Raw genomic sequence first — 22897 nt, 5'->3', positions numbered from 1 at the left:
TGACTCGTTGTTCTTCTATCGGGAGAGGTCCAGATAACCTTGTGTATGCTCTTTTGTTCAAAATAGGTGCCAGCGACTGTCATATTTAGTGCTAAGTTTATCAGTTGTAATCCATTATCGCTACTGATATTGTAGCGTTTTAAATTTTTCTTTTAACTACGAAATATTGATATGTTACAAATTTCTAAAGACGCCCCTGTTTTGTCTGTTTGCAACGACGTTAAAATAATCGATAAAAGGGCTATTTTGTTTATCTCGTAGTAAAGAGGTATTAGCACTTTTTTATTTACATTTAAAATTCCCCATTTCGTACATGTTATTTCTAACTATAATATTTCAAAATTTTTTTGTCGTCGAACAACGATTTGTTTACATTCAGGCCCCAAATATCCCGGTTGAGAAGAGGTTCTTAGAAAAAATATTGCAAGTATTGTGCTTTTTCTCTCTGAGACGCATTAACTCCGGAAGAGATTCAAGGTTAATTTTCACAATTTGAAGTCGTAAGGAATTTGTTTGAGAAGCGTGGAGGGAGGTATTTTGTGGCTAGTTTTGAAAGACCGGCCGACGAGGGGACAGTTGAGTTAAGGGAGTTGGTGAAGGAGATTCGACGATTCGAGTTGGAAGGGTGTGTGATATTTTTAATCACCAAGCCGGTAAATTTGTGTAATGGTTTAAGTTCCAAGACCGGTAAAAAGTGATAATTACTCTCCGTAATATGATGGATTAGAATAGAGTAACCACTAGATTTGTGCAGTATACCGGAACCAAAGAAATTTTGGAAGGTGATTGTTTAGGATGTCCCACCGGCTTTGTTGTTGTTTGTTTGTTTGATACAGCCCCATTAGATCGTCGTTCCTGAATTGTGGAAATGGTTTCCTGTGTTCCAGTGGAGAATTTGCCTGTTTAGTTCTAACCCCAGAGATAGATAGCAAGTTGTTCAAAGTTAAGTGAAATAGGTGAAAATAAGGTAACATTCAATATATTAAATTTTTCCAAATTAGACAGACATTTTTTTGCTAAAAGTAATAATTGCTTTCACTTAAATTTAAGAATTGGTAACAATTAGAATTATTTTGTAAACTAAGTGTGGTTGCTGTCAATCTTTTGTTTTTTTGTCATCAAAATTAAATATGACATCTGACAGCTAACTCTAATTTGTTTTTATTGTGACAATTTTTAATTTGCTTGTATAGAAAGATGTTTTATAGAAAAAGTTAAATCTTATATATTTTCATGAACAAGGATATCCTTCATTTTTAATTTAGCCATATTAATAAGATAACCTAGGAACCATTTCGAAGAATTTTGTAGCAATCTCCTTTGTTAACAGGCAACACATGTAAGTTTTTTTCTAATTTTGTATTTTGCAACTTTTAATAATTTTTGTGCAATCTGTATGTTTGATAACTGTTTGTATGAGACAAAAATAAACGTTTTGATTTGTTTCTCTGATCCATTTTTTATTTATTTTAGAAAAATCTCCTAACCTGTTTGTGTTTCTTTATTTTAGGAAGGAAGAAACTTTCCTTCTTCCAGCAGGAAGTTTTCTTCGAAGTGGCGTCCCCATTTAAATAGCTAGAGGTATTTCTTCTTGTCTTTGTTTCGTTTTTGTTCCAGGAGATTTACGTAAGTAACCCCTTTATTCCATTTTTTTTAGCTGCCCAAATCCGAACCCTTGTCGTTCACGTATCCACGACCCCAGCTCTCCAACTAACCCCTGTTTCCCCCATTAGTTTCTTTCCCCAATTTTATAAGTACCCCTATTTTTCTTACCCTATGGTAAGCAAAATATTTCGTTACAATATTGTGTAGGCTATGCTTTCCTATTGTGGGCATGAAAGCTCGCTCTTCTTCCTATTCTTGCATTTATGATACCTAATACAATCTTAATGTCATTTCTGGGACATCTGTAGGCTTGCTTTAGATGCAGACGATCCAATAATCTTTGCAAAAGATCAAGATGATATCCACTAGGCGTGAAGAATAATAGATGATTGAATTTTTACATAAATATATATTGTGGTATGAGTCAATTGTTATTATTAGCTTGTCTATTTTTCTTACTATATTCAGTTTAGTTTTGTGTTTCATATTTACACTCTGTGAACTCAGGAACGAGACATAAATGTGGTTACAACTAAAATATTGTATAAATACAATTTATATTTATTTAAGCAAATACTACAAAAGGTGGTTGCATATACTTTTCCATAATCTCGTTAACGGCTTTGTACTGTCTTGGATTTTCTTGCATACTTAAAGTTCCATTAATATTTAGAAATCTTAATGAGCTTGGCTCAGACGATTGCCAGATGACGTTGTCCAGAAATGGATCGACTTCCGGAGTTGGATTGCTAAAATAATAAAACATGTTAAAATTATTCTTTTATTTGTATTAAATAGTATCTAATCATTTTTGTATTATTGTTCTAAAGCTATTTCCTTGTGTCGTCCTAATACAATTTACTATTTTTACATGGAGTAAGCCACAATTTTACTTTAAAATAAATTTAGTTGAAGTTTCGATTTCCACTACCTCCTGGATGTTTTAAGTTGAAAGAACGTTACTAGATATGAAACTCAGGTGTATAGAAAACCAATAAACACTATCAGATATCTAAATTACACATCAAAGTAAAAGGATCAATATTAAAAAAGGTATTAAAAAGGGTAGAGCAGAAAAAAATGTTAACATCTGTTTTATTAAATATGGATACACATTACACGATACAAAGAAAATAATAATACCATACATAAAATGATTGTCAGAAAAACAAAGAAGACTAGGAAATAAATTCAACATTTTAATAACCATTATTTAAAAACATCCTACATACCTATTACGAATTTTTTTTATGAGAGTATACTTAAACTTCCACTGGTGGCGCGCTGACACCGATCTAAACTTTTGGTTCTAGCCCTCTTATGTACCTCACACAAATAATAATTTGCAATTTCAACTAATCTTTAAATTTATTAAAAAATAAATTATACTCACTAAAATTTGACAAAGTTAGTCCACAGTTTGACATACTTGTGAAAAACGAGCTGATCTAATTCTGGAAATGTACTAAGATCGTTGTTGAGTCCATCCGTCATCCATAAATAAAAAACATCTTCACCATGCAAAACTGTATCTACATCTGAATAATAAAAAAATAGTATCAAAAAATATTTTATTGTGTCTTTTTTCCAATACAAACGATCAAAAATTTAGTAAGAATATTTGGATTTTGCTCTATTCTAACCAACTGTGTATTATAAAATTAAGATAATTCATCAACATCGTAAGAACTATTTTCAGAAGAAAAATTAGTCAAAAATGTGTGACGCAATATGTTTAAGGCTTTTTCTCATCTTTGTGTAGACATAACTCTGTCTGATTTTCAATGTATTTCCAGTAAGTCTTCGTACTGATGGTTTTCCTATTGGGGCACAGTCTTTTGTCATCCTGACTACTTTGCTTATTTTCATTCGGCTTAGATGATCGTTTAATAGTATTTACCAACAATTTTCTACTTGTTTTCATTTCTGCTGTTTCTAACATCGTTTTTGTCCTCTCTGTATCAGGTGGTGTTTTTGCCGCGTATGTCATCATTGGACTGATGACTGTTTTGTAAATTCTGCCTTTAATTTCTTTTCCGATAATTTTTATTTAGGAAACCTGCGGCTCTGTTTGCTTTATTTATTTGATCTTCCACTTTTGTTTCGAGATTTTCGTAGCTAGGAAATGCGATGCCTAGAAATTTAAACACCATCACTTGTTCTATTGTTTGACCTCCCCTGTCCAATTTACATCTTAGTAAATTTGCTATTAGAACCATTCATTTCGTTTTTTTTTTTTGGGGAAATTAACGTTACATTTTCTGGAGGTTATATTAAATTGGTGCAGCATACGTTGTAAATCATCTTCACTTTGAGAGAGTAGTATTGCGTCGTCATAGCAGATTCTTATAAAACATTTTTCTCCCATTTGGTATCATTTTTTGATTCTTACTTTTTTTATTATTTTATCCATAATTAGGATGAATAATAGAGCAGTCAGGGAATCTCTCTGTCTTATCCGATTGCCAGCTTCAATAGGGTCAGTTAGCTTTTCTTCTACTTTTATTTTCATTGTGATATTTTAGTCGATATTTTCGATCATATTGATCATTCCTTGAGGTATCTCTCTTACGTACAATAAGTGGATAACGTTCTTTAATTTAATTTGGTCAACAGCCTTCTTAAGGTTTACGAAACAAAGATATGCCGGTTTGTTGTATTCTAATGATTTCTCTTGCACTTGCTGCATTATAAATACAGCGTACGTGTAGAATCTTCCCGACCAAAAACCTTGTTGTTCTTCTACTAGTGTTATAATTTCCTTCAGTTTGATTGTTAATTTTAATATTGTGTTTAATAAGTTTTATCCTCTGTAATTTTTTGGGCCTGATTTGTCTCTCTTTTTGAAGAGAGGTATTAGGATGCTTGATCTTCATTATTGAGGAATTTTATTTTGTTTCATTATTTTTTGGATTAGTTTTAGTAGTTGTTTGGTCAGGTCTGGTCCTCCAAACTTTAGGAGTGCGTTCGGTATTCTGTCTTCTCCTGGTGTTTTTCTGTATAAGTATTCTGTGGATTCCGTATTTAGTCCTTAGATCCAGATTTTTGTTTGTGTTGGCGCCGCTTTCTTAAATGTGAAGTATTTCATGATGATTCTTATATTACATAATACTATGGTCGCTACCTACATCAGCTAAGTTGAGGCATCTTACGTCGATTATTTTCTATGGATGTATATCTTTGTTGATTATAACGTAATCTATCATAGGTCTTTGTCCACGAATATTATTAAATGTATATTTGTGTTGGTCTTTGTGTTTAGATTTCTAATATTTAATGATAAACAGAAGTTTATCATTTGATTTTCATGTTTCATGGCCTGACATTTAATTCTATTTCATTATACAGCCGCGTTCAAAAGCTGTATAATAAAGACCTTTTTAGTACTGCGAATTACCAACTTTATCTGCGTTTTGACTAACAATTGGTCAAAATTTAAATCTCACGTTATTTTTAGTTAAGTGGTTATGTACTTTTTAGGTGCACTGATGATGGAATATGGATTCCAAAACGTTTTGTAATATGGCCCGATTGGGTTTTTAAATTATATACCTTTTATAAATGGTTTTTAATAAATTTTTTTGTTATATTCGCTCCGTGCGTGACTGACGCGACACCTACCGCCTTTATCTGACTGTTTTGGACATACTCATTTTCAGGTTAAATCTATGACATTTGTTTGACATTGGTAAATACAGGCGAGATTGACAATTATTAATAATTAACTTTTTAATTATATTTTTTCAGTTTATGTACAAAATAAATGTAGTATTAAAAACTGGGTTTCTTAAAATTCATCATAATATATCTTTTTAACACCAAACGGAAAAGAAAGGGAAAAATCTAGTACTGGCAAATCAAGTTTTTCACGTGAAAGAGCATATTTATAATTAAAAACAGTAATAGTAAAAGGTATGATATAAAAGCTAAAGTCGTCAGGCACTCTGCAGTTAGCTTGAAGCCTTATAAAATATCATTTAAGGTAAATTATTTAAATATTTCCTATTTCAATTGCTTAAAAATGAGGTTATGTGATATTTACTTTTTTATATTAATAGCACGGATATATCTTTTTCTTTTCTCTAATTGATATGTAATCTTTGGGAACCTATAAAAACTACACTTACTATTTTTGCTATGATTAGCACAATTAAATACGCAACATGTATTTGCACACATTTCTGATAAAATTTATGCGTAAAAAGATTCCATGATTCCAATTTTGTCATATTTCACCGCTACGCACGCTGGCATCGTTTCAAGGTACCCCTACCATGGTCACGCACGGAGCGAATATGGTATACAGCCAACTACAGGAACTTAGATTCCTTGTGGGTTTTTTAACACGTCTTATGACGAATCGAATCGCAAAATGATAAATTTTAACGGAATCGATAGAATCGAATTCAACAACGTAGAAATGCTACGTTTAAACACTATCGCGCAGCATTCAATTATATCGGGCATATATATTATAGGACTAAGCATAACAGCAAGGAACAGTGACTACAATATCTTTTGCGGTTGTTCGATTTGTCTCTCTCTATCGCATTGAAACTCCCAACTTGCTCTCTCTTTCTCTTTTTTGATCAAAAAGATACGATGCTATACTTTGATGTCAGATAGAGACATAATAATTAACAACGGAAAAAAAAGATGGTATTGTAACTTAGCTCTACAGACTGCTCGGTCTATGTCAATATACACATCGCTGGGTGAAGCACCTGGTTCATGTTACGCCAGTGGCTAAGTCAAATTGACTACGTATGATAGTCTACGGAAATGGACCAGATTCTATGCATGTTTTGACTCGTGTAGTTTAGATAGCCACTATAAAATATTATTTAATATGTATTAGGTCGAGATCGTAGAATATATTATTTGATAATTGTTTATTTGTGTAAAATTTATATAAAAAGCATCATAAACAGAATATTACATCAAGAGCAAAAGCCTCATCCTTATACAAAATAAATATCCTCATTTCAATGTTATGTATCTTAACATTTTACAGAAAAAAGCTGAAGCTAATACAATAATGGTAAATTTTCTTTAAATCACAAAGCTGTATTTAAAATAATACTTTACCTGGTGGTAAATATGGTAGCACTGACATAAATTGTCCTAATTCTCCTTTGTAGGCAAATCGGTAGAAGTAATATGGGACATTGGCAGATGCTAATTCAACTTGTTTGCATATTCCGTTAATGAATATCTTGTCACTTAAATGCTTAAAAAGATATTGATTTATTAGTTATTTTTATTTTTTTATTTTCTGCATTGGAAGATGATAGTAGGAAGTGGTACTCCAGTAGATGCTCTTAAGCCAACAACCTAACACTTCATAACGAATTTAATAAATCATTTATTAAAAAAGAATTTCAGCGATCTCATCAAATACAATAATTATCAAAAAACTAGGTATATGGATAAAATATTTCACTTCTGCTTATAAATTTTATTTAGTAATTAATTTTTCGCTACAAATTTAGTTCAGCTCCCCGTTACTCTTCGTACAACATCCGTAGGCACGGATATCAGACTAGTAAAACTGACTTTATTAAAAGATGACACTAGAGTCAGGATAGAAGTAAGCCTAACAGGACAATTTGAAGGAGACTAAAGTAGGAAGATCCTCTGTCCACAACAATATTCAATTTCTTGTTGAATCTCTTCTAAAAGGTGACGGAGTTTGAGTATCTAATGGTAACTCTAACAAGTAAAGGGAAAAGAACTAAGCTATCGAGAAGTGGATTTAAAGAGGAAAGAAGAAGGTCGGAAACTCTACACAAACTACTAAGCACAAAAAACATCTCCAGAGAGGCAAAATTGAGACTAAAGGAACAATGATCCAATTCACAGTCCTGTACGGAAGCGAAATATAAACAAAAATCAAGAAAAAATAATAAACATCTAAGAACGAAGTGTTAAAGAAAAAAAAAGAGGTTAATCTTTGTAAATGGGTATATTTTATAAAAACCCTTAAAGGGCTACATCAAAAACACGAACGTTTTCGGAACAACAGTTCTATCATCAGGTTAAAAATACCTAAAATAAGTATAAACCATTTAATTAAAGCAAACGTGGTTTAAAATTTTGACTAAGGTTAAAAAAGCAAAATGGTTATACTTACAGGTTACCATGCCCGAGCCACCAAAGTATTAGGGTAAAAACCCTTTAAAATATATAATGTTACCAAAGATTGTACATGATGTTGTTAATATTATTTGATGTTTAATATTTTAATTAAATTTTACTTCAGGTAACATACACCCATGCTTTAAGTGAGTTCCAGTGTCCGTAGAGTAAACCTCTTCAAACGGACTTCAGCTGGTAACTGATTGACAAGATACCCATGAACGGTGTCGAAAACAAAATGTCAATGTACCATGAAACAATATTAGTTAGACATAGCATTACTACAGCCAAAAGATTCAAAACTTTGATGATGTTAAAAATGATAACAGCAATCCAGGTGTTGGGATTTAAAAATTTTTAATTATTTAATATTGGATATAAAAGATGTAAAATTACTGATGTTGTTAAAGGTCATGTTTAAGAGAATGACGTATGCATTAGGCAGCTTATATTACTCTTTGTCGTATGGAGTGTGGTCTAAAAAGTGTAATTTGTGACAAATTAGCTTAGATATATGGAATTGTCCTTTTATGTTGCTCACATCTAGGACAAGGTAAAATTGAATAGTATATATTTGTAGCTAATGTAAGACTTCATATTTAAATAAAATTGTTTAATACTGCTCGTATGGTAAAAAATGTTAATATAAGTGAGTTCAATAAATTGAGAAAAGGGATTAAAAATCTTCCGGCTGAAGGAATTAAAGTTATAACATATGGAATTAATTTAAAATAGAAAAGGCTAAGCTTCTCAGAGACTTGATAAGAATAAAAGTAAAGGAAATGACTAAAGAATAAAGGGAAGGGGGTTAAAGGAAAATAAATGAGTTAATCAACAAATTAGAGATAATAGAGGTCCTTCATGCTTAAAGCATCTGGCACCCTGAACAAAATATATTTTGGTTGTATTAAATTCGGTATATAAAAGCCTGAAATTTTATTTGTGAGTGTGCTGTACTAAGTTGTTGACTAAGAGAGGGAAGCAATGGTTGATTAAGGGTTTTGGTAAAGTGGGAAATAGTGAATTCTGATAAATTGTTGGGTTATGTTTAAATGGTTACTGAGTTTAGAACTAATGAGTGGATGGTAGATATATGAAATGACAGAGAAATAGCAAAAGAAAGAAGAATGGACAGGAATATGATGTAAAGGTAAAGAGTGTAAAAATGATGAAATAGTGAGGTATGATAGATATGGATGGTTATGAAGTTAACAATAGGGTCGGTAAAATTGGGAGGGATGGTTGTGACAATAGTGTAAAGAGAATGGTTGTTTAAAAGCAACAATTGTTGAAAAGGATTAAGGTGTTGACGTTTAATTATTGTACCTGAAGTAAAATTTAATTAAAATATTAAAATCAAATAATATTAACAACATCATGTACAATCTTTGGTAACATTATATATTTTAAAGGGTTTTTACCCTAATATTTTGGTGGCTCAGGCATGGTAAGCTGTAAGTATAACCATTTTGCTTTTTTAACCTTAGTCAAAATTTTAAACCACGTTTGCTTTAATTAAATGGTTTATACTTATTTTAGGTATTTTTACCCTGATGATGGAACTGTTGAGTGTTCGTTCGTGTTTTTGATGTAGCCATTTTAAGGGTTTTTATAAAATATACCCATTTACAAAAATTAACCTCTTTTTGTAATACGTGGTATACAGCCAGCTGCAGGAATTATTTTCCTTGTGGATTTTGAAGTGTTGAAGATTGGAGAGCTGTAATGTGCTGATGCAAATGGTGGAAAAAAAAATTTAGATGTCCAGTCCAATTGTAAGCCAGTTACTTCAGTCAATAAATTACCACAATTTTTTTTTGAGATAAACCTCTAAGACCTCTAAAGCTTCTTTACTTTTTAAGGTCTAGCGATTTAAGTTACTTGTTAAATAATGCATTATAAGTAAACTGGGCGATATTGGTACAGTTATAAATATCTATACATAGCCTTCATTATTTCTTAATGATGATACTACTAAATAGATACACTGTTGAAATTATTTCGCGTGATTAGTCTTAACATACATTCCACATGTGTCAATACAGAATAACTGATTTAAATTTATATTTGATTCTTACCCTTATAAAAGCACCAAAATCTTCCACAAAACTAGTATTAGAAGTGTATAATTGTTTTCTTAAATTACCAACAATTGCTCTGTCTTCAGGAGACATATTTATTCTGTCATCAATGAGTAGGCTTGGATTTTCATCTACCAATTGTAATACGTCTTCGTCTTTTGATAGAGCTAAAAATAATAATGATGTGGTTTATAAAATCATAACAATTAAGAGGGAAAAAATAATATGTATGTTACAAGCAAAATATAAATTAGCTAAACCTGTTTGTTGGTTGGCGTAAGGCTGAAAGCCTATTTGTTTTGGAAATTAAATTGATTCAGAAGTTTGTTGTTTTGTTGTTACTGACTTCTGAGCACCAGAAATTATCACATGGTTGAGGACTATTATAAAAAAAACCGTGAAGAATAGAAGGATCCCCAAAAGTATAAAGAAAAAAACTAACCAGAATCACACTTACACCTGAAAAACTGTGAGTAGTAGGGGAAGAAAAAAATTAGTAGAAGTATTATATACGAAGAACTTGTTGCCGAGAGGGGGCATTTGGGCCTGTAGGACTCATCGCCGGCTCTTCGGGCTTCTTCCTATCCCCAGAATTGGATCGGGTATTCACCATCTTTGGTTTGTCGCTGGTAGAAAGGTTAAATACCACCGCTGTTATAAATAACAGTTCCAGTGACAAATATCTGTTATAGGTAACGGTTCCAAGGAACAGTTACAAAGTAACAGAGCAAAAATGGAAAACAGATAGGTAAAAATGATCTAAGTATTCCTTGACTTACGGAAGGAATAACTTAGTAAACAAATAAATTAAATGGTATAAAAATATAATGCAAAGAAAAATGTTTCTAAGTGTTTCTTGACTTACGGAAGAAACAACTTAGCATAAAATAGAAAATGAAAGAGACAAATGTGTTAAGTATTTTCTTAACTTAAAGAAGAAAATATCTTAAATAAAATATCGGAAATAATAATGCAACAATGATTATGAAAATATTTCTTTTCTATTTAAGTATTCTTTTGACTTACCGGAAAAAAACGGCTTAGACGCACAATTAAAATAACAAGTCAAATATTCAGAGAAATATTTCTAAGAGTACTTTGACTTACCGGAAAGAACTACTTAGACAAAGTACAAATCAAAATATAAAATAGAAAAAGCAAGATAAATATTTCTAAGTGTTCTTAACTTACGGAAGAACAACTTAGACACAAAATACAAGAAAAGTAAACAATCGAAATAATCAAATAAAATATCAAACAATCAGTACATGAACAAATATAGATCAATGTAATATTCTAATCTGAAAAGGTCTGAATATACAATAATGCTAAAATAAAAATGGTATATAGGAAATCAGAAATAAAACGATAACTTAGTTGGAACAATAATAGCACCGACTAGGTCTACAGTAGAAGAGGCAAGCTCGACTGACTGATGAGAGAAAATCTACCTGCTTTTATGTAAAACAAATCCTTTGTTTTACGTAGCAAAAGTGGAATTTCCCTGCATCGAGTCATTTAGAAATTTGGATTCGGCCAAACTTGGAATTTCCAAGTATTTTGACCAATATCCAAATTCCTTGATGCGTCCGGCACGGCTGTCAGCTCCCGGCTGACACGCCTCCGGAGGACAAACTAAAGGTAGAAACAAGAACAATAAAAAATAGTAAAATATATAAAAATAATACGGTAACGTTAGAAATAGTAATAAATCTTGGATAAAAACAGTGGTAAAGATTTGTTCGTAGGATGAGTTTGTCAAGTAAATGTTCGTATAAAACTTGTGGATAAACCTTGTTAAAGAAACTTATTAAAAGAAAGAGGTGCGTTTTTTAATGAATAGTATTTTTATGTTGTATCTATAGGGTATATCCTCCACCATATATATACTGGAATTTATGTACATAGAAAAGCGTAATCCAAGCTATAAATCCAAAAAAAATACATTTTTGATAATTTGTTAATATTTTTACTGTTAAATAAATGTTCTGATATCCTTAGTACTTAAACAAGTGCTTAACAGATAACAGAACGATGAACAAAGTGCACATAATAGAAATATCCCGATAAAAGTAAATACTATTGAAATCAGGTAAGATTTCTTACCAGAACCTGCTGCTTCTTCTGAATTAAATCCGATTAGTACAGGCACGTTTTTATAATTTCCTGAGAGAAATCCTTCAAAACCGCCATAGGAAAATGGTCCTTCTAGTTCTGTAGACATTCCACCAGTGATTCCCGTCTGTAAATAAAAGACATATGACATAGTATATATATTAAGTAGTAAGCATAGTCCGTTTGTTATTATATTGACAGCAAATATAATGTATAAGAAAAATGTTAATTTGGATCTTAACTGGCTTTTGCAAAATTTCTTTTCCTTCCATTGAAAGAATCTATCTTACCTTTTATCATTTTTTATTTGGTATAAATCATCATCTTGTCTGTTTAAAGTAATGATATGATAAAGTTGCCATATGATAAAAAATTTTAAGACCGAAAGCATTCCAAGAATATTGACCACTGTCATCCAATTTTCATCCACTAGGTATTATGTAATCATGTATATGTAAAACACAAGTATTTCTGTTTAATTTAGTACCTTACCTTTTGAATATCGTCGGCTTCTGCGTTCTGGAGCACATTTAGCAACTCCTTCGTGTCGTTAGATGTAAAGTGAGGATCTAAAGCTCTACCAAGCGCTAAGGCTGTGTTGGTTGCATCATCCTGTGTAAGCAAACCACTCACTGTACTTCCACTTTGCATTATTGCAGCATGAAACAATTCTAAAAACAACATACGTTAAAAAATTATTACCATAGGATTAAATTAAAATAATAAGAAAAAGGAGAACTAGTATGAATCAAATATGAATTAAAATTACTGTGACAACGTTTAAATATAAACCAATACATATATCATAAATAACATAAGTATTTATAATAATAATAATAAGTCAATATACTTATATCTTTTTACTCAAAAACTATCCTACACTTTGCTTGGACTCGTTACTTACGTTTATCATTTTCCCATGGCCCTAAAAGATGATACCCAATAGACAATGATCCTGCACTCTCACCAACTATAGTCACATGATCGGGATTTCCACCAAACAAATGAATATTTTTATTTACCCATTCCATGGCTAACCTTTGGTCCTTAAGTCCGTTATTTAAAGGAATAACTTCATCGTAAGTTCCAAGATAGCCTAAAAATGTTACAAAAATTTAAACGTAATAAGTAACGTATATGTAACTCAGCAGTAATTACCAAAAGCTCCCATTCTGTAGTTAAAGGTTACGACGACAATGCCAGTATCCATTACATATTTTGGTCCAAAGTACTCAAATGTACCAGCTCCCGTAGTAAATGCTCCTCCGTGGATCCATAACAAAACAGGAAGGAGGTTGTTGTTGCCAGGTTTCTGCAAAATATTTGTCTAGTTATTCTTCACCTTTTTATCCAAATTTATTGTAACTTAATAAAATAATTAGCAAGACCAAAAGGAAGACCACATAAAAGGTAGAAGGATGAAGTGGACGGAGAGGTAGTGGACGCGCAGAATTTTCTAGACGTAAGAACCTGGAGACGATCGGCGTGGGACCGGTAAGATTGAAGGCAGAGTTTGGAGGAGGCTAAGGCTCGATTTGGACTGTAAAGCCATTGGAGAGAGAGATTTTACATAAAATAGGCATAAAATAAGTTCAAGAATCAGTAGTTTTCTTTTATAAAGTATGTTTAAATTTTATAGAACCATTTTCTGTTGATATGCATATAATATTGTGACTGAATGTGTAGTTAATTGAACTACTTATGATGGACTGATAATGTAATAATAACTAATATTGTGATTTACAATATTTTTAGTAAAAACGTGCCAAACGTACATTTAAAATGGCCCTAAATGTACAAAATCCATAGATCATATATAATATTTTAAGTTACTATAATCTAGGATTATTTATTTATCGTATGGCAATTACGACATATTTAGAACAAAATTACCAAAACTAGTAATATAGGTATATGACAAACTTTTAATAGTTACAAACAAACATTAAGTGTATTAATATAATGAATTGACTCTGAAGTTGCAAACAGGAAGTCTTCAGGGCTACCATTGTAGGATCTTGGGGGACACTCTTCAATAATGTGTTCGATGGTTTGGTTCTCCCTACAGTCACATTGAGAAGACGGGTTTTTTTCCCATTTATGTAGCATATTTGCACATCTGCCATGTTTGGTTCAGATCCTATTTAGAGTGGACCATGTTTTGCATGGAAGATCAAAACCTGGTGGCTTGTGGGTAATGTAGGGCATGTTATTTTGCCATGCGTTCCATTCTTGGGACCATGCATTCGTGATGTTGAACTCCTCATGTATCATTTTTGCCGTTTTCATTTGGTGGTTTTCTAGAACGGAGACGGGTATTTCGTGCATCCTCGGTATCTTGGTGGATCGGCAGGTTTATATTGTTCATGAGCTTTTTGTATTCACGTGTAAGTGTGTCAACTCGTCGTAAATGTGGAGGTGGGATGTGACTTAATACTGGAAGCCATTGGGTAGGAGTTGAGTTCATTTTACCAGCTATCATCCTCATAGGGCTGTGCAGCTGAGTGTCGACCTTTTTTACGTGTGGACTGTGTAGCCAAACCGGAGCACAATATTCAGCGGTCGAAACAAGGGCTAATGCAGTAGAGCGGAGAGTGGAAGCCGATGCTCCCCAGGTGGTACCGCAGAGCTTCTGTATAATGTTATTTCTTGTACTCAACTTTTGGGCAGTTTTTGTTAAATGCTCTTTAAATGATAGCGTTCTGTCTAGTGTTTCACCCAGGTACTTCGGTGTTTTGTTATTGTAGTATTTTCAAACTATATGTTGAGTTCCTTTCCAGCAAGTTTATTGTTCAGGTGAAAGCAACTAACTTCTGTTTTGGATGCATTTAGTTAAAGTCGCCGCTTGCGGAAATATTTGCCCAATATATATAAGTCTACCGTCAGAACTTCTTCAGACGTTTCTAGTGTTCTGAATCGTGTAGTGAGGGCCCAGTCATCGACGTATCCGAACTTTCTTGATTGTGTTTCCAGCATATCTGCTAAGTATAAGCTAAATAGAAGTGGAGAGAGCACTGACCCCTGTGGTAGGCCATTCTTAAGTTTCTTTGGTGGGCTGATATATGTGCCCATCACTACTTGAAACATTCGGTCAATGAGCATGCTATCTATTAGTCGTGCTTTTGGTTTACAGGGGATTGCTCGGAGAATTTTGTATATAAGGCCCTCTCTCCATACTGTATCGTAAGCTGCCGAGAGGTCAATAAATGCCGGTAAGTTTTTAGTCTTCTTTGGAAACCTGCTTCGATGTAGGTGGTGAGTGACATTACCTGGTCCGCGCAGCTTCGTTCTGGTAGAAAACCAGCTTGTTCGACTGGGATCACCTGGAACAGTTCTGAACTGATTCTATTATATAGAAGACTCTCTAATAGTGTGTAGATGGCAAAGAGAAGCGGAATTGGTCTGTAGTTTTTTAGGTTGTCGGCGGGTTTGCCTGGTGGCTATGGTTTTAGTATGGCTATTATCTTAGAGCGCTTTAGTTCTTGTGGAATATTTCCAGTTTCCATGATGTCTGTGATAAATCGAGCCAGCCAAACTTTTGTATACTTGCCACAATTTATTAGGAATTCAGGGTGAATATTATTAAATCCTGGTGCTTTTGCTGGCTTAACGTCTTTAAGAGCCTCTGATATGTCTTCGCTGGTGAAGGGGAGAGAAAGCTCCGTTTCTGTGGCTACATGTTTTAAAGTTTTAAGTTCTCTCTTTACGTAGATGATGTGTGCTTTATCCTTTGGTACCCTGGATGTTTTTACTATATGTGATACTACGGCATCTGGCTTTACGGCTGCCTCTCGGCGTTTCGTACGGACACCACTCCCTAATTTTTTTAGTAATGACCATGCATGTCTGCTTGATTTCTGGAAGTTTAGACTTTCTACTATTTCTGTCCACTTATGGCTTCTAGCGGCGTCTAGGCTGTACAGTAGTTCATCAGCTATTTCTTGGTCGCCAGTTTCAAGAAAGCTCTGATATAATTCTTCGCGATTTTCCGAGCAGCCAGGGATATATTCTTTGCGATAGTCTCTTGGTATGTGTTTTTTGGCTACACTTAGCACGGCACCAACAAAATCTGTGGTAGTTTTTGATATTAGGTGTAATCCATCCTAGGCATTTATCCAGATCCGTAGAGAAGTCAATCCAGTTGGCCTTTTTAAAATTCGATCTTGGACGTGGGATAGAACTAATTAAAGGGATTTGCGTCCCTACTTCTATTATTACTGGTCGATGTTGGCTGTGTGGGAAATTAGTTAGAACTCTTCGTGAAGCCCTAGAGGTAAGTCTTTGTTGTCGGTCGAGACGAAGCATAGGTCGGGGTTGTATTCCAGCCTCCATGCCGCGGATCTGAAGGTTGGTCGATCTTTGGCATCAAACAAAAGGTACAGCATTTTATTAAAGCATTCCCATTCTCATCACTATTTTTGTACTTTCACTGTTCGTGATGGCTATTGTAATCTTCAACGTATACAGCAGGGTGAGGATGTACTTCAATTGCTTGGGCTGGCCAAGACGTAGTAGGTGGCTTGTAAATGTTGGACACGGTAATGCTAGCGCTTTTTGTGACCACATTATAAATACAGTCCTCAGTGGAAGTAGAGATTAGCAAAGCATTTTCAATTCTTCTTTGACATATGTGGCTGTGCTGTATGTTCGGTGGTAAGTTGCGCCTAATAGTTCATAGCTCGGTATTTTGCCACTTTTTTATAGTTGCTTCTCTGTTTCGCAGTGGGTTTCCTGTATAGCTAACTATAGCGAACTAAGTCAATGCTGTCATCTTGTATTAGTTTTGATAAAAACTGGTTTTTAGCATAGCTTATGCCTTATATGTTTATATGGCAAATTCGAACTATAGGTCCGATTGGTCTGGTTGTGCGGTCCTCACAAGGGCCGTTTAATTTGTTTATCATCTTTCGTTGGAGGTGTTGTTTGGTCAGGAGATCCTAAGGATTGTCTGACTGCCAGTATGTGCTAGTTCATTTAGCGTTATTATGGTTGCACGTGTAGTATTCTACTACGGACGCAAACTAGCTCTTCACCCCTATATAATCTAGGAATTTAATTTTTATTGTATTCAAAAATACCATTTAATCTAAATTAAATAATACTTACTTGAGGCGAGTAAACATTAATATATAAACAATCTTCACTTGGTTCAAGGTTGCTGTATGGTGATGGGGCTTGATAACAAATCTTGGTATTTCTAGTGGTATTAAGAACATCAGTCCAAGGCTTCGGCGGTTTGGCTAGCTGCAACAAAATACAATACTAATTAAAATGGAAGATAACATTGATCACCACACGCGTATTTTATGTTTAATAAAAATCTCCAGTCAACGCCAGATTACAGACAGGCTCGGAGAGAAAAAAGGAGAGCTTTTGAAGAAGACTATTTACTTAACAAAAGGGTATCGCTATGTAACGCCTATATAGTTTGGATGACAGAAAGTAGACACCTTTATGTGTCTTTATTGAAACTTTTGTAATAAATATTATACAAAACATTATATACAAACGGTATTTTTTAATCTTTAGATCAAATATTCTATGTTTTCAACAGCTTTCTATTAGAGCACTCTAACATTTCCTCATCCTTATGTTCAATTTTCCAAGATTTTATTGCGTTTTGGAGCTGGGAGCATAAGTGGTTATAACTGTTATTATGATGATATTCTTCTTTTTTTGTTTTATTATTTTATTTATTTAAGATAAATTATCGTTCATCGGTAATCCTAAGTAAAAAAATACATCTACTTGTTCTGTACGGTTACCTTTTTTTCCAGAATGTCTTTTGAAGATGCATTTTACTGACTGATATATCTTTTATTTGGATACACTTATCAATAGGGTGACCTCCTTTTTAATATCTTAAAAGGCTTTGTGGAACGATAAATGCTTATAGGTATTCCTGTTGTTGTTATTTGCGTGTATTACAATTATGACCAAGGCTAAGATATAAGGTTAAGTATTCAGTGACATAACGTTCCAGTTTCGCTTAATTTATAACGTTGAGCTTCTCTAAATTTACCACCATTGTCATCCATTAGATTCTAGATGCTTCTCTTTGTCTTGATGTCTTGATTCCTAGTCTTAATCCAATCTTCATCACTATCATTTGATGCATTCTCTGTAGACCAAGCCACCTTCTTTCTTAGAATCTAATTAGAGCCGTTATCGAAGGACTTCTTTGTGTCGGTAATTTTTAGATCTTTTTTCTCAGTCGCTTTCTTTAGTATTCTTTTGCACGTTTTTGTTATGAGTGCTTAAAATTTCACACAATATACATAAGTCATACTTGTCTTATCTTTTACCGTTATCTTGGCCAATCGTGGTGTTATTTTTGCCAATCGTGGTGTTATCTTTGCCAATGAAAACCCCGTCGAGTTCTAATTCGAAAGACGAACATGACAATAGGCTAATACTACTTCTTGTAATGCAATTCCTCTGTAATTATTACAGATGATTACATCTTCTTTCCTCCATATCGATTAATATTGCTCTTATCCGCTTTGTCGGCATATTTTTCTTTTGCCATATTTCCATTATGAGATAATGTATAACTTCTTTATAAGCTTGTTGATCATCCCGTTTATATCAGCACTCTTATTATTCTACAAATGTTTATTAATTTATTTTTATTCCTTTTTCACCAATACTTATTTATGTTAGTCTTCAGCTACTTCTGTTAAATCAAGGAAGCTACTATTTAATATATTTTCAAATATATTATTATTTTCCCTAGTCTGCTTATCATTTTTGCCGTTTTTCTACCAGATTCCATTCTTGATCTTTACAGAAAATAATATTATGCTGGAAATACTCCTTCACTCTTTCGTTTTTATATATATATATATATATATATATATATATATATATATATATATATATATATATATATATATATAAGGTTCTTGAACTACTAAGTGGAGCATAGAGCTTCAGTGAAAACGCGCCATCGGGTTCTATTTTGCGCTAAGGCCTTCACCTCATTCCAAGACTTTCCTTGGCCTCTTATCTCGTCCATGATGGATCTTCTCCAAGTTTGTACTGGGCGACCTCTTTTTCTTTTCCCTTGGGGATTCCACTCTAGGGCAGTCTTTGCGATACTGCAACTATTTTTTCGGAGTGTGTGACCGATCCAACCCCACTTTCTGGACTTAATTTCATTTTGTACCCTCTTTTGTTCGGTCAGGTGTAGCAGATCGTCGTTTCTGATGGTGTAAGGCCAGAATATACGAACAATTCTTCGTAGACATTTGTTAACTTTCGTTTTTAAATATATTTAAAATATTTATTAAAAAAATTGTATTGTATATTTATAAAAGGGTTACACTCTTGAGCTCATTTAATTGGATGTGCATATTTTTTATTTGTAAAATTATTACTACTTTCGTCATAGTCCCTATTTAGTAGAATCCATATATCTAGATTGCATACAGTATCTTATATTTGTATGATGTTATGTATAGTCAATATTATTTTATAGAATGGAAATATGGACACTTAAGACGCTTAAATAAATTAAAGCTTCTGAAGAGATAAGTTTAGCTTTAAATTATTAACTTCGATATAAAAATAATATCGAGTTAAGAATATCTATAATGAATAAAAAGAAAGACGAAAATATAATAGGTAAAATACCAAGAAGACGAGGCACTGGAAGAAAAATATTCTTCGTGGATGAAAAAAATATCAGACAATTGGTTGGACTAGAAGATCCCATTTAAACAGCAGAAGACAGTAAAGATTTTTCCAAAGTTATTGTTAATTTCAGAGACTGGACCTACACAAGAGGAAATGAATTAATTTATCAAGCCCAGAACAGAGAGAAATTTGCCATATTAATCGCCAACCTCAACAGAGAAGGCACTTAGGAGGAGAAAATACCTTGTAGATGAATTGCTAAAAAAAAGCATTGACAAGTATTTTGTTTCAATATATTGCTGTTAGCTTAAGTTTTTAATTTTATCCAATATTCGATTTTTGATACCACCTTCTGCCCTTCTAAAGTTTGTAGTAATTCTGTTAATGATCTAATTGACTATTCAATCTACAATAATTTGTGGTTTTTAATTTTAGTTTCTCTATAAATCTCGCTCCTATCTCCTTCATAAATCTACTCAATAAATATTGGTGGCAGTGTCGCTGTGGGCTAAGCTGTTGTGTAGCTTTTTGTTTTTTTAGACTTTTTATTTGCCTCTTTTCTGGTAAATGATTACTCTAATTCTGAGTTTGGCCTTCAGGCAATCTTAAGTATATCTTATGGAAATCTTCAGATCTAAATAGTTGTCTATAAAATCGTCTTTAATTAGCCAATTTAATGAGTATATCCGTTTCCATGTATGCTCTCATACTTACTATGATCGCCTTGTAATGTCTGCAACACTTACAGAAGTATCTTACAGACCATAAACGTTAAATACAATGCATCTTTACGAAATACCAACTGCAAATACATACACTATTAAAAAAATTAGATAAGTACAGAAGTTTTAAATATAAAAATAATTTTACTTGAAATCTGTTTCCTCCTACAGGTGGTGCAGCATATGGAATTTCTTGGAAAGCATAATAGTCGTTGCCCTTCTCACTTTTAAGGATGTGTCCACGAATCTTTCCTTCCTCCAGTTGTACTATAGTCCCATCATTTTCAATGTATTTTGCAGTTATTTCGTGTATAGCAATTAAACTGATTAATAAAAATACTTGCGAAATTTTAAACACCCTCATGATCACTTACTTTAGGTAATTAATTTACTCTGTAAGAAACAGCTTGTAAGTTTTTATTTTTATACTATTTTTGTTTTGTAAAATACAAAATATTTTGAAATCGTTATCTTAAAATCCAAGGTTTTCCTTTAAACGAATGATAACTATCTAATTAAAGTATTCGTTCATAAAAATAGATTTCAGGTATTGTTTATTCCAGTAAAAGGAATATTTTTATATAAGTTTTTATATAACAATAAAGAAATACTTTAGAAAGTATTTTTTCTTTGAAAATCAATATCGTGTGATGTTTTATATCGTTTTGAAGTGGTTCCAAATAATAATTGTAATACAGGTGATATATTCTCACCTTAAATGTACTTAAACATTATCTATCACTTAATAAGACTGCATATTTTGAAGTTATACAATAGACAAGGGATTAGCATTTACATCCTCTATAAATAAAGTGAGTAAAGTCCAAACTCAGATAAGTAGCCTAACAGCAAGAAGAAGCTGGCATTTAAAACAAATAGATAATAAATAGCATCATATTGCACATATAAATGTGGCTTTATCGGAGAATGCCTAAGATCACGTGGACTGACCAAGTCACAAATTAGGAGGTGCTCAGAAGAATGAATAAGAACCGAGAGGTACTGACCACTATTAAATCTCGAAAGTTACAGTTCTTCGGACATATTATGCGAAATGAATCGAACTATACTCTCCTTCAAGCCATCCTGCAAGGAAAAATATTTGGAAAACAAGGTCCAGGAAGAAGAAGAACATATTGGTTAAAGAACCTCAGAATCTGGTTCAATACAACATCCGTGCAGCTTTTCCGTGCTGCTGCAGATAAGATAAAGATTGCCATGATGATCGTCAACATTTGTAACGGATAGGCACATCAAGAAGAAGAAGAAGATCATATTGCCCATATTTATCAACCATCATTCAAAGAAGCTTCAAAAAATATTTTAACAGTGCCTGAAACGAAATAAACGTGGCAGTAATTAACGCTGGCGAAACGTTTGTAGATCCCAAAAACAAAGTGCTAAAAAGACTGGATGACACCAGATATTATAAAGCTCATAGAAGAAAAACGAAAATACAAGCAAAAGAAGAAACTAGTAGAAAAACAGATCAAAGAAGCTAAAGAACGCTGAAGGGATAAAAATGGCAAAGGAATAGAAGAATTTAATATGAAACACGATACACATAACCTACATAAAAAAATAAAAGAAATTATGGGTAGTGCATGGAAGACAATACCAAAAGCTATAAGAAACTGCAATTTATTTTTTGAAGAGAGGGAAAACCAGTTTGCAATACCTGTGAAAACAGGACTACCTATACTAGTTGCAGAAATAAGAGCAGCCATAATATCAGTAAAAGAAGGGAGAGCTCCAGGACCAGGCGGAGTACAGTCTGAATTTCTTAAACTTCTTGATGATGAATCTTTAAGAATACTATGTAAAACCTTCAATAATATCTATGATACAGGCAATATTCCAAAAAAATGGCTAATTTCAAAATTTATTACGTTACCAAAGAAACAGAGAGCAAAAAAGTCCAAAAAAACACACAGTTTGGATTCATAAAAAGCGTAGGTACGAGAAATGCACTAATTAGTCTACAGGTATTATTCCAAAAATGCAGAGATATGACTTGCGATATCTACACCTGCTTTGTGGACTACCAAAAAGCATTTGACACAGTTCAACACCGAAAAATGATGGATGTTCTAAAAATAACCCAAATGGATGATAAAGACCAGCGTATTATACAAAATTTATAATTGAACCAATCAGTCACAATAAGAAAACATCTTGGAGATGAACCGACAGCCGAATAGTCGAAAAGCCGAATAGAACACGCCCGAGCTGCCTTTGTAAAAATGAGAAACGTACTTTGCAGTTAGAAATGAGGAGGTCCTTAGACGGCTGAACCAAACAACACAACTGGTCAATATAATAAAGAAACGCAAGCTGGAATACTTCGGTCACATTATGAGACACCCTGAAAAATATAATCTTTTACATCTGATCATTCAGGGAAAGATCCAAGGTAATCGTGGTCCTTATAGAAGAAGAACATCATGGCTGAAAAATCTAAGGCAATGGTATGGAAAATCAACTACATCGTTATTTAGAGCTGATGTCAATAAAGTCATTCTAAGATATTATTCAACCTATATTTAGAGGAAATATTTAGTGAAGCCCTGGAAAATTGCGAACATGGAATCCTTTTAA

General features: G+C 33.0%; 2 protein-coding genes across 2 annotated transcripts in view; one reads left to right on the top strand and one right to left on the bottom strand.

Annotated features, from left to right (window-relative positions):
• LOC140433150 (uncharacterized) overlaps positions 1-22897 on the top strand; it is a 1089409-nt gene that overhangs the window by 978139 nt on the left and 88373 nt on the right. The window lies entirely within an intron of this gene.
• LOC140433148 (juvenile hormone esterase-like) lies at positions 2157-20718 on the bottom strand. The gene is made up of 10 exons (XM_072521194.1): positions 20448-20718; positions 17046-17183; positions 13098-13251; positions 12844-13035; positions 12432-12610; positions 11931-12066; positions 9822-9991; positions 6694-6835; positions 2999-3143; positions 2157-2354 (listed from the first exon to the last, which is right to left on the bottom strand). Exons 1-10 carry the CDS (start codon positions 20661-20663, stop codon positions 2171-2173), a joined length of 1656 nt encoding a protein of 551 aa, XP_072377295.1. The 5' UTR covers positions 20664-20718; the 3' UTR covers positions 2157-2170.

This window comes from Diabrotica undecimpunctata, chromosome 2 (assembly GCF_040954645.1).
Source record: "Diabrotica undecimpunctata isolate CICGRU chromosome 2, icDiaUnde3, whole genome shotgun sequence".
In the NCBI taxonomy this organism is placed as follows: Eukaryota; Metazoa; Arthropoda; class Insecta; order Coleoptera; family Chrysomelidae; genus Diabrotica; species Diabrotica undecimpunctata.
The sequence above is the reverse complement of the archived record's forward strand: the minus strand, read 5'-3'. Positions and strand labels throughout refer to the sequence as shown.

Bases quoted from the DNA above. Each gene is read 5' to 3' on its own strand.
- LOC140433148 (XM_072521194.1), bottom strand. From the start codon at position 20,663: ATGAGGGTGTTTAAAATTTCGCAAGTATTTTTATTAATCAGTTTAATT. The intron at 13,036-13,097 runs GTAATTACTGCT...TAACATTTTTAG, and splicing joins CTACAGAATGGGAGCTTTTG to GCTATCTTGGAACTTACGAT. The intron at 12,611-12,843 runs GTAAGTAACGAG...TGTTGTTTTTAG, and splicing joins GCCATGGGAAAATGATAAAC to AATTGTTTCATGCTGCAATA.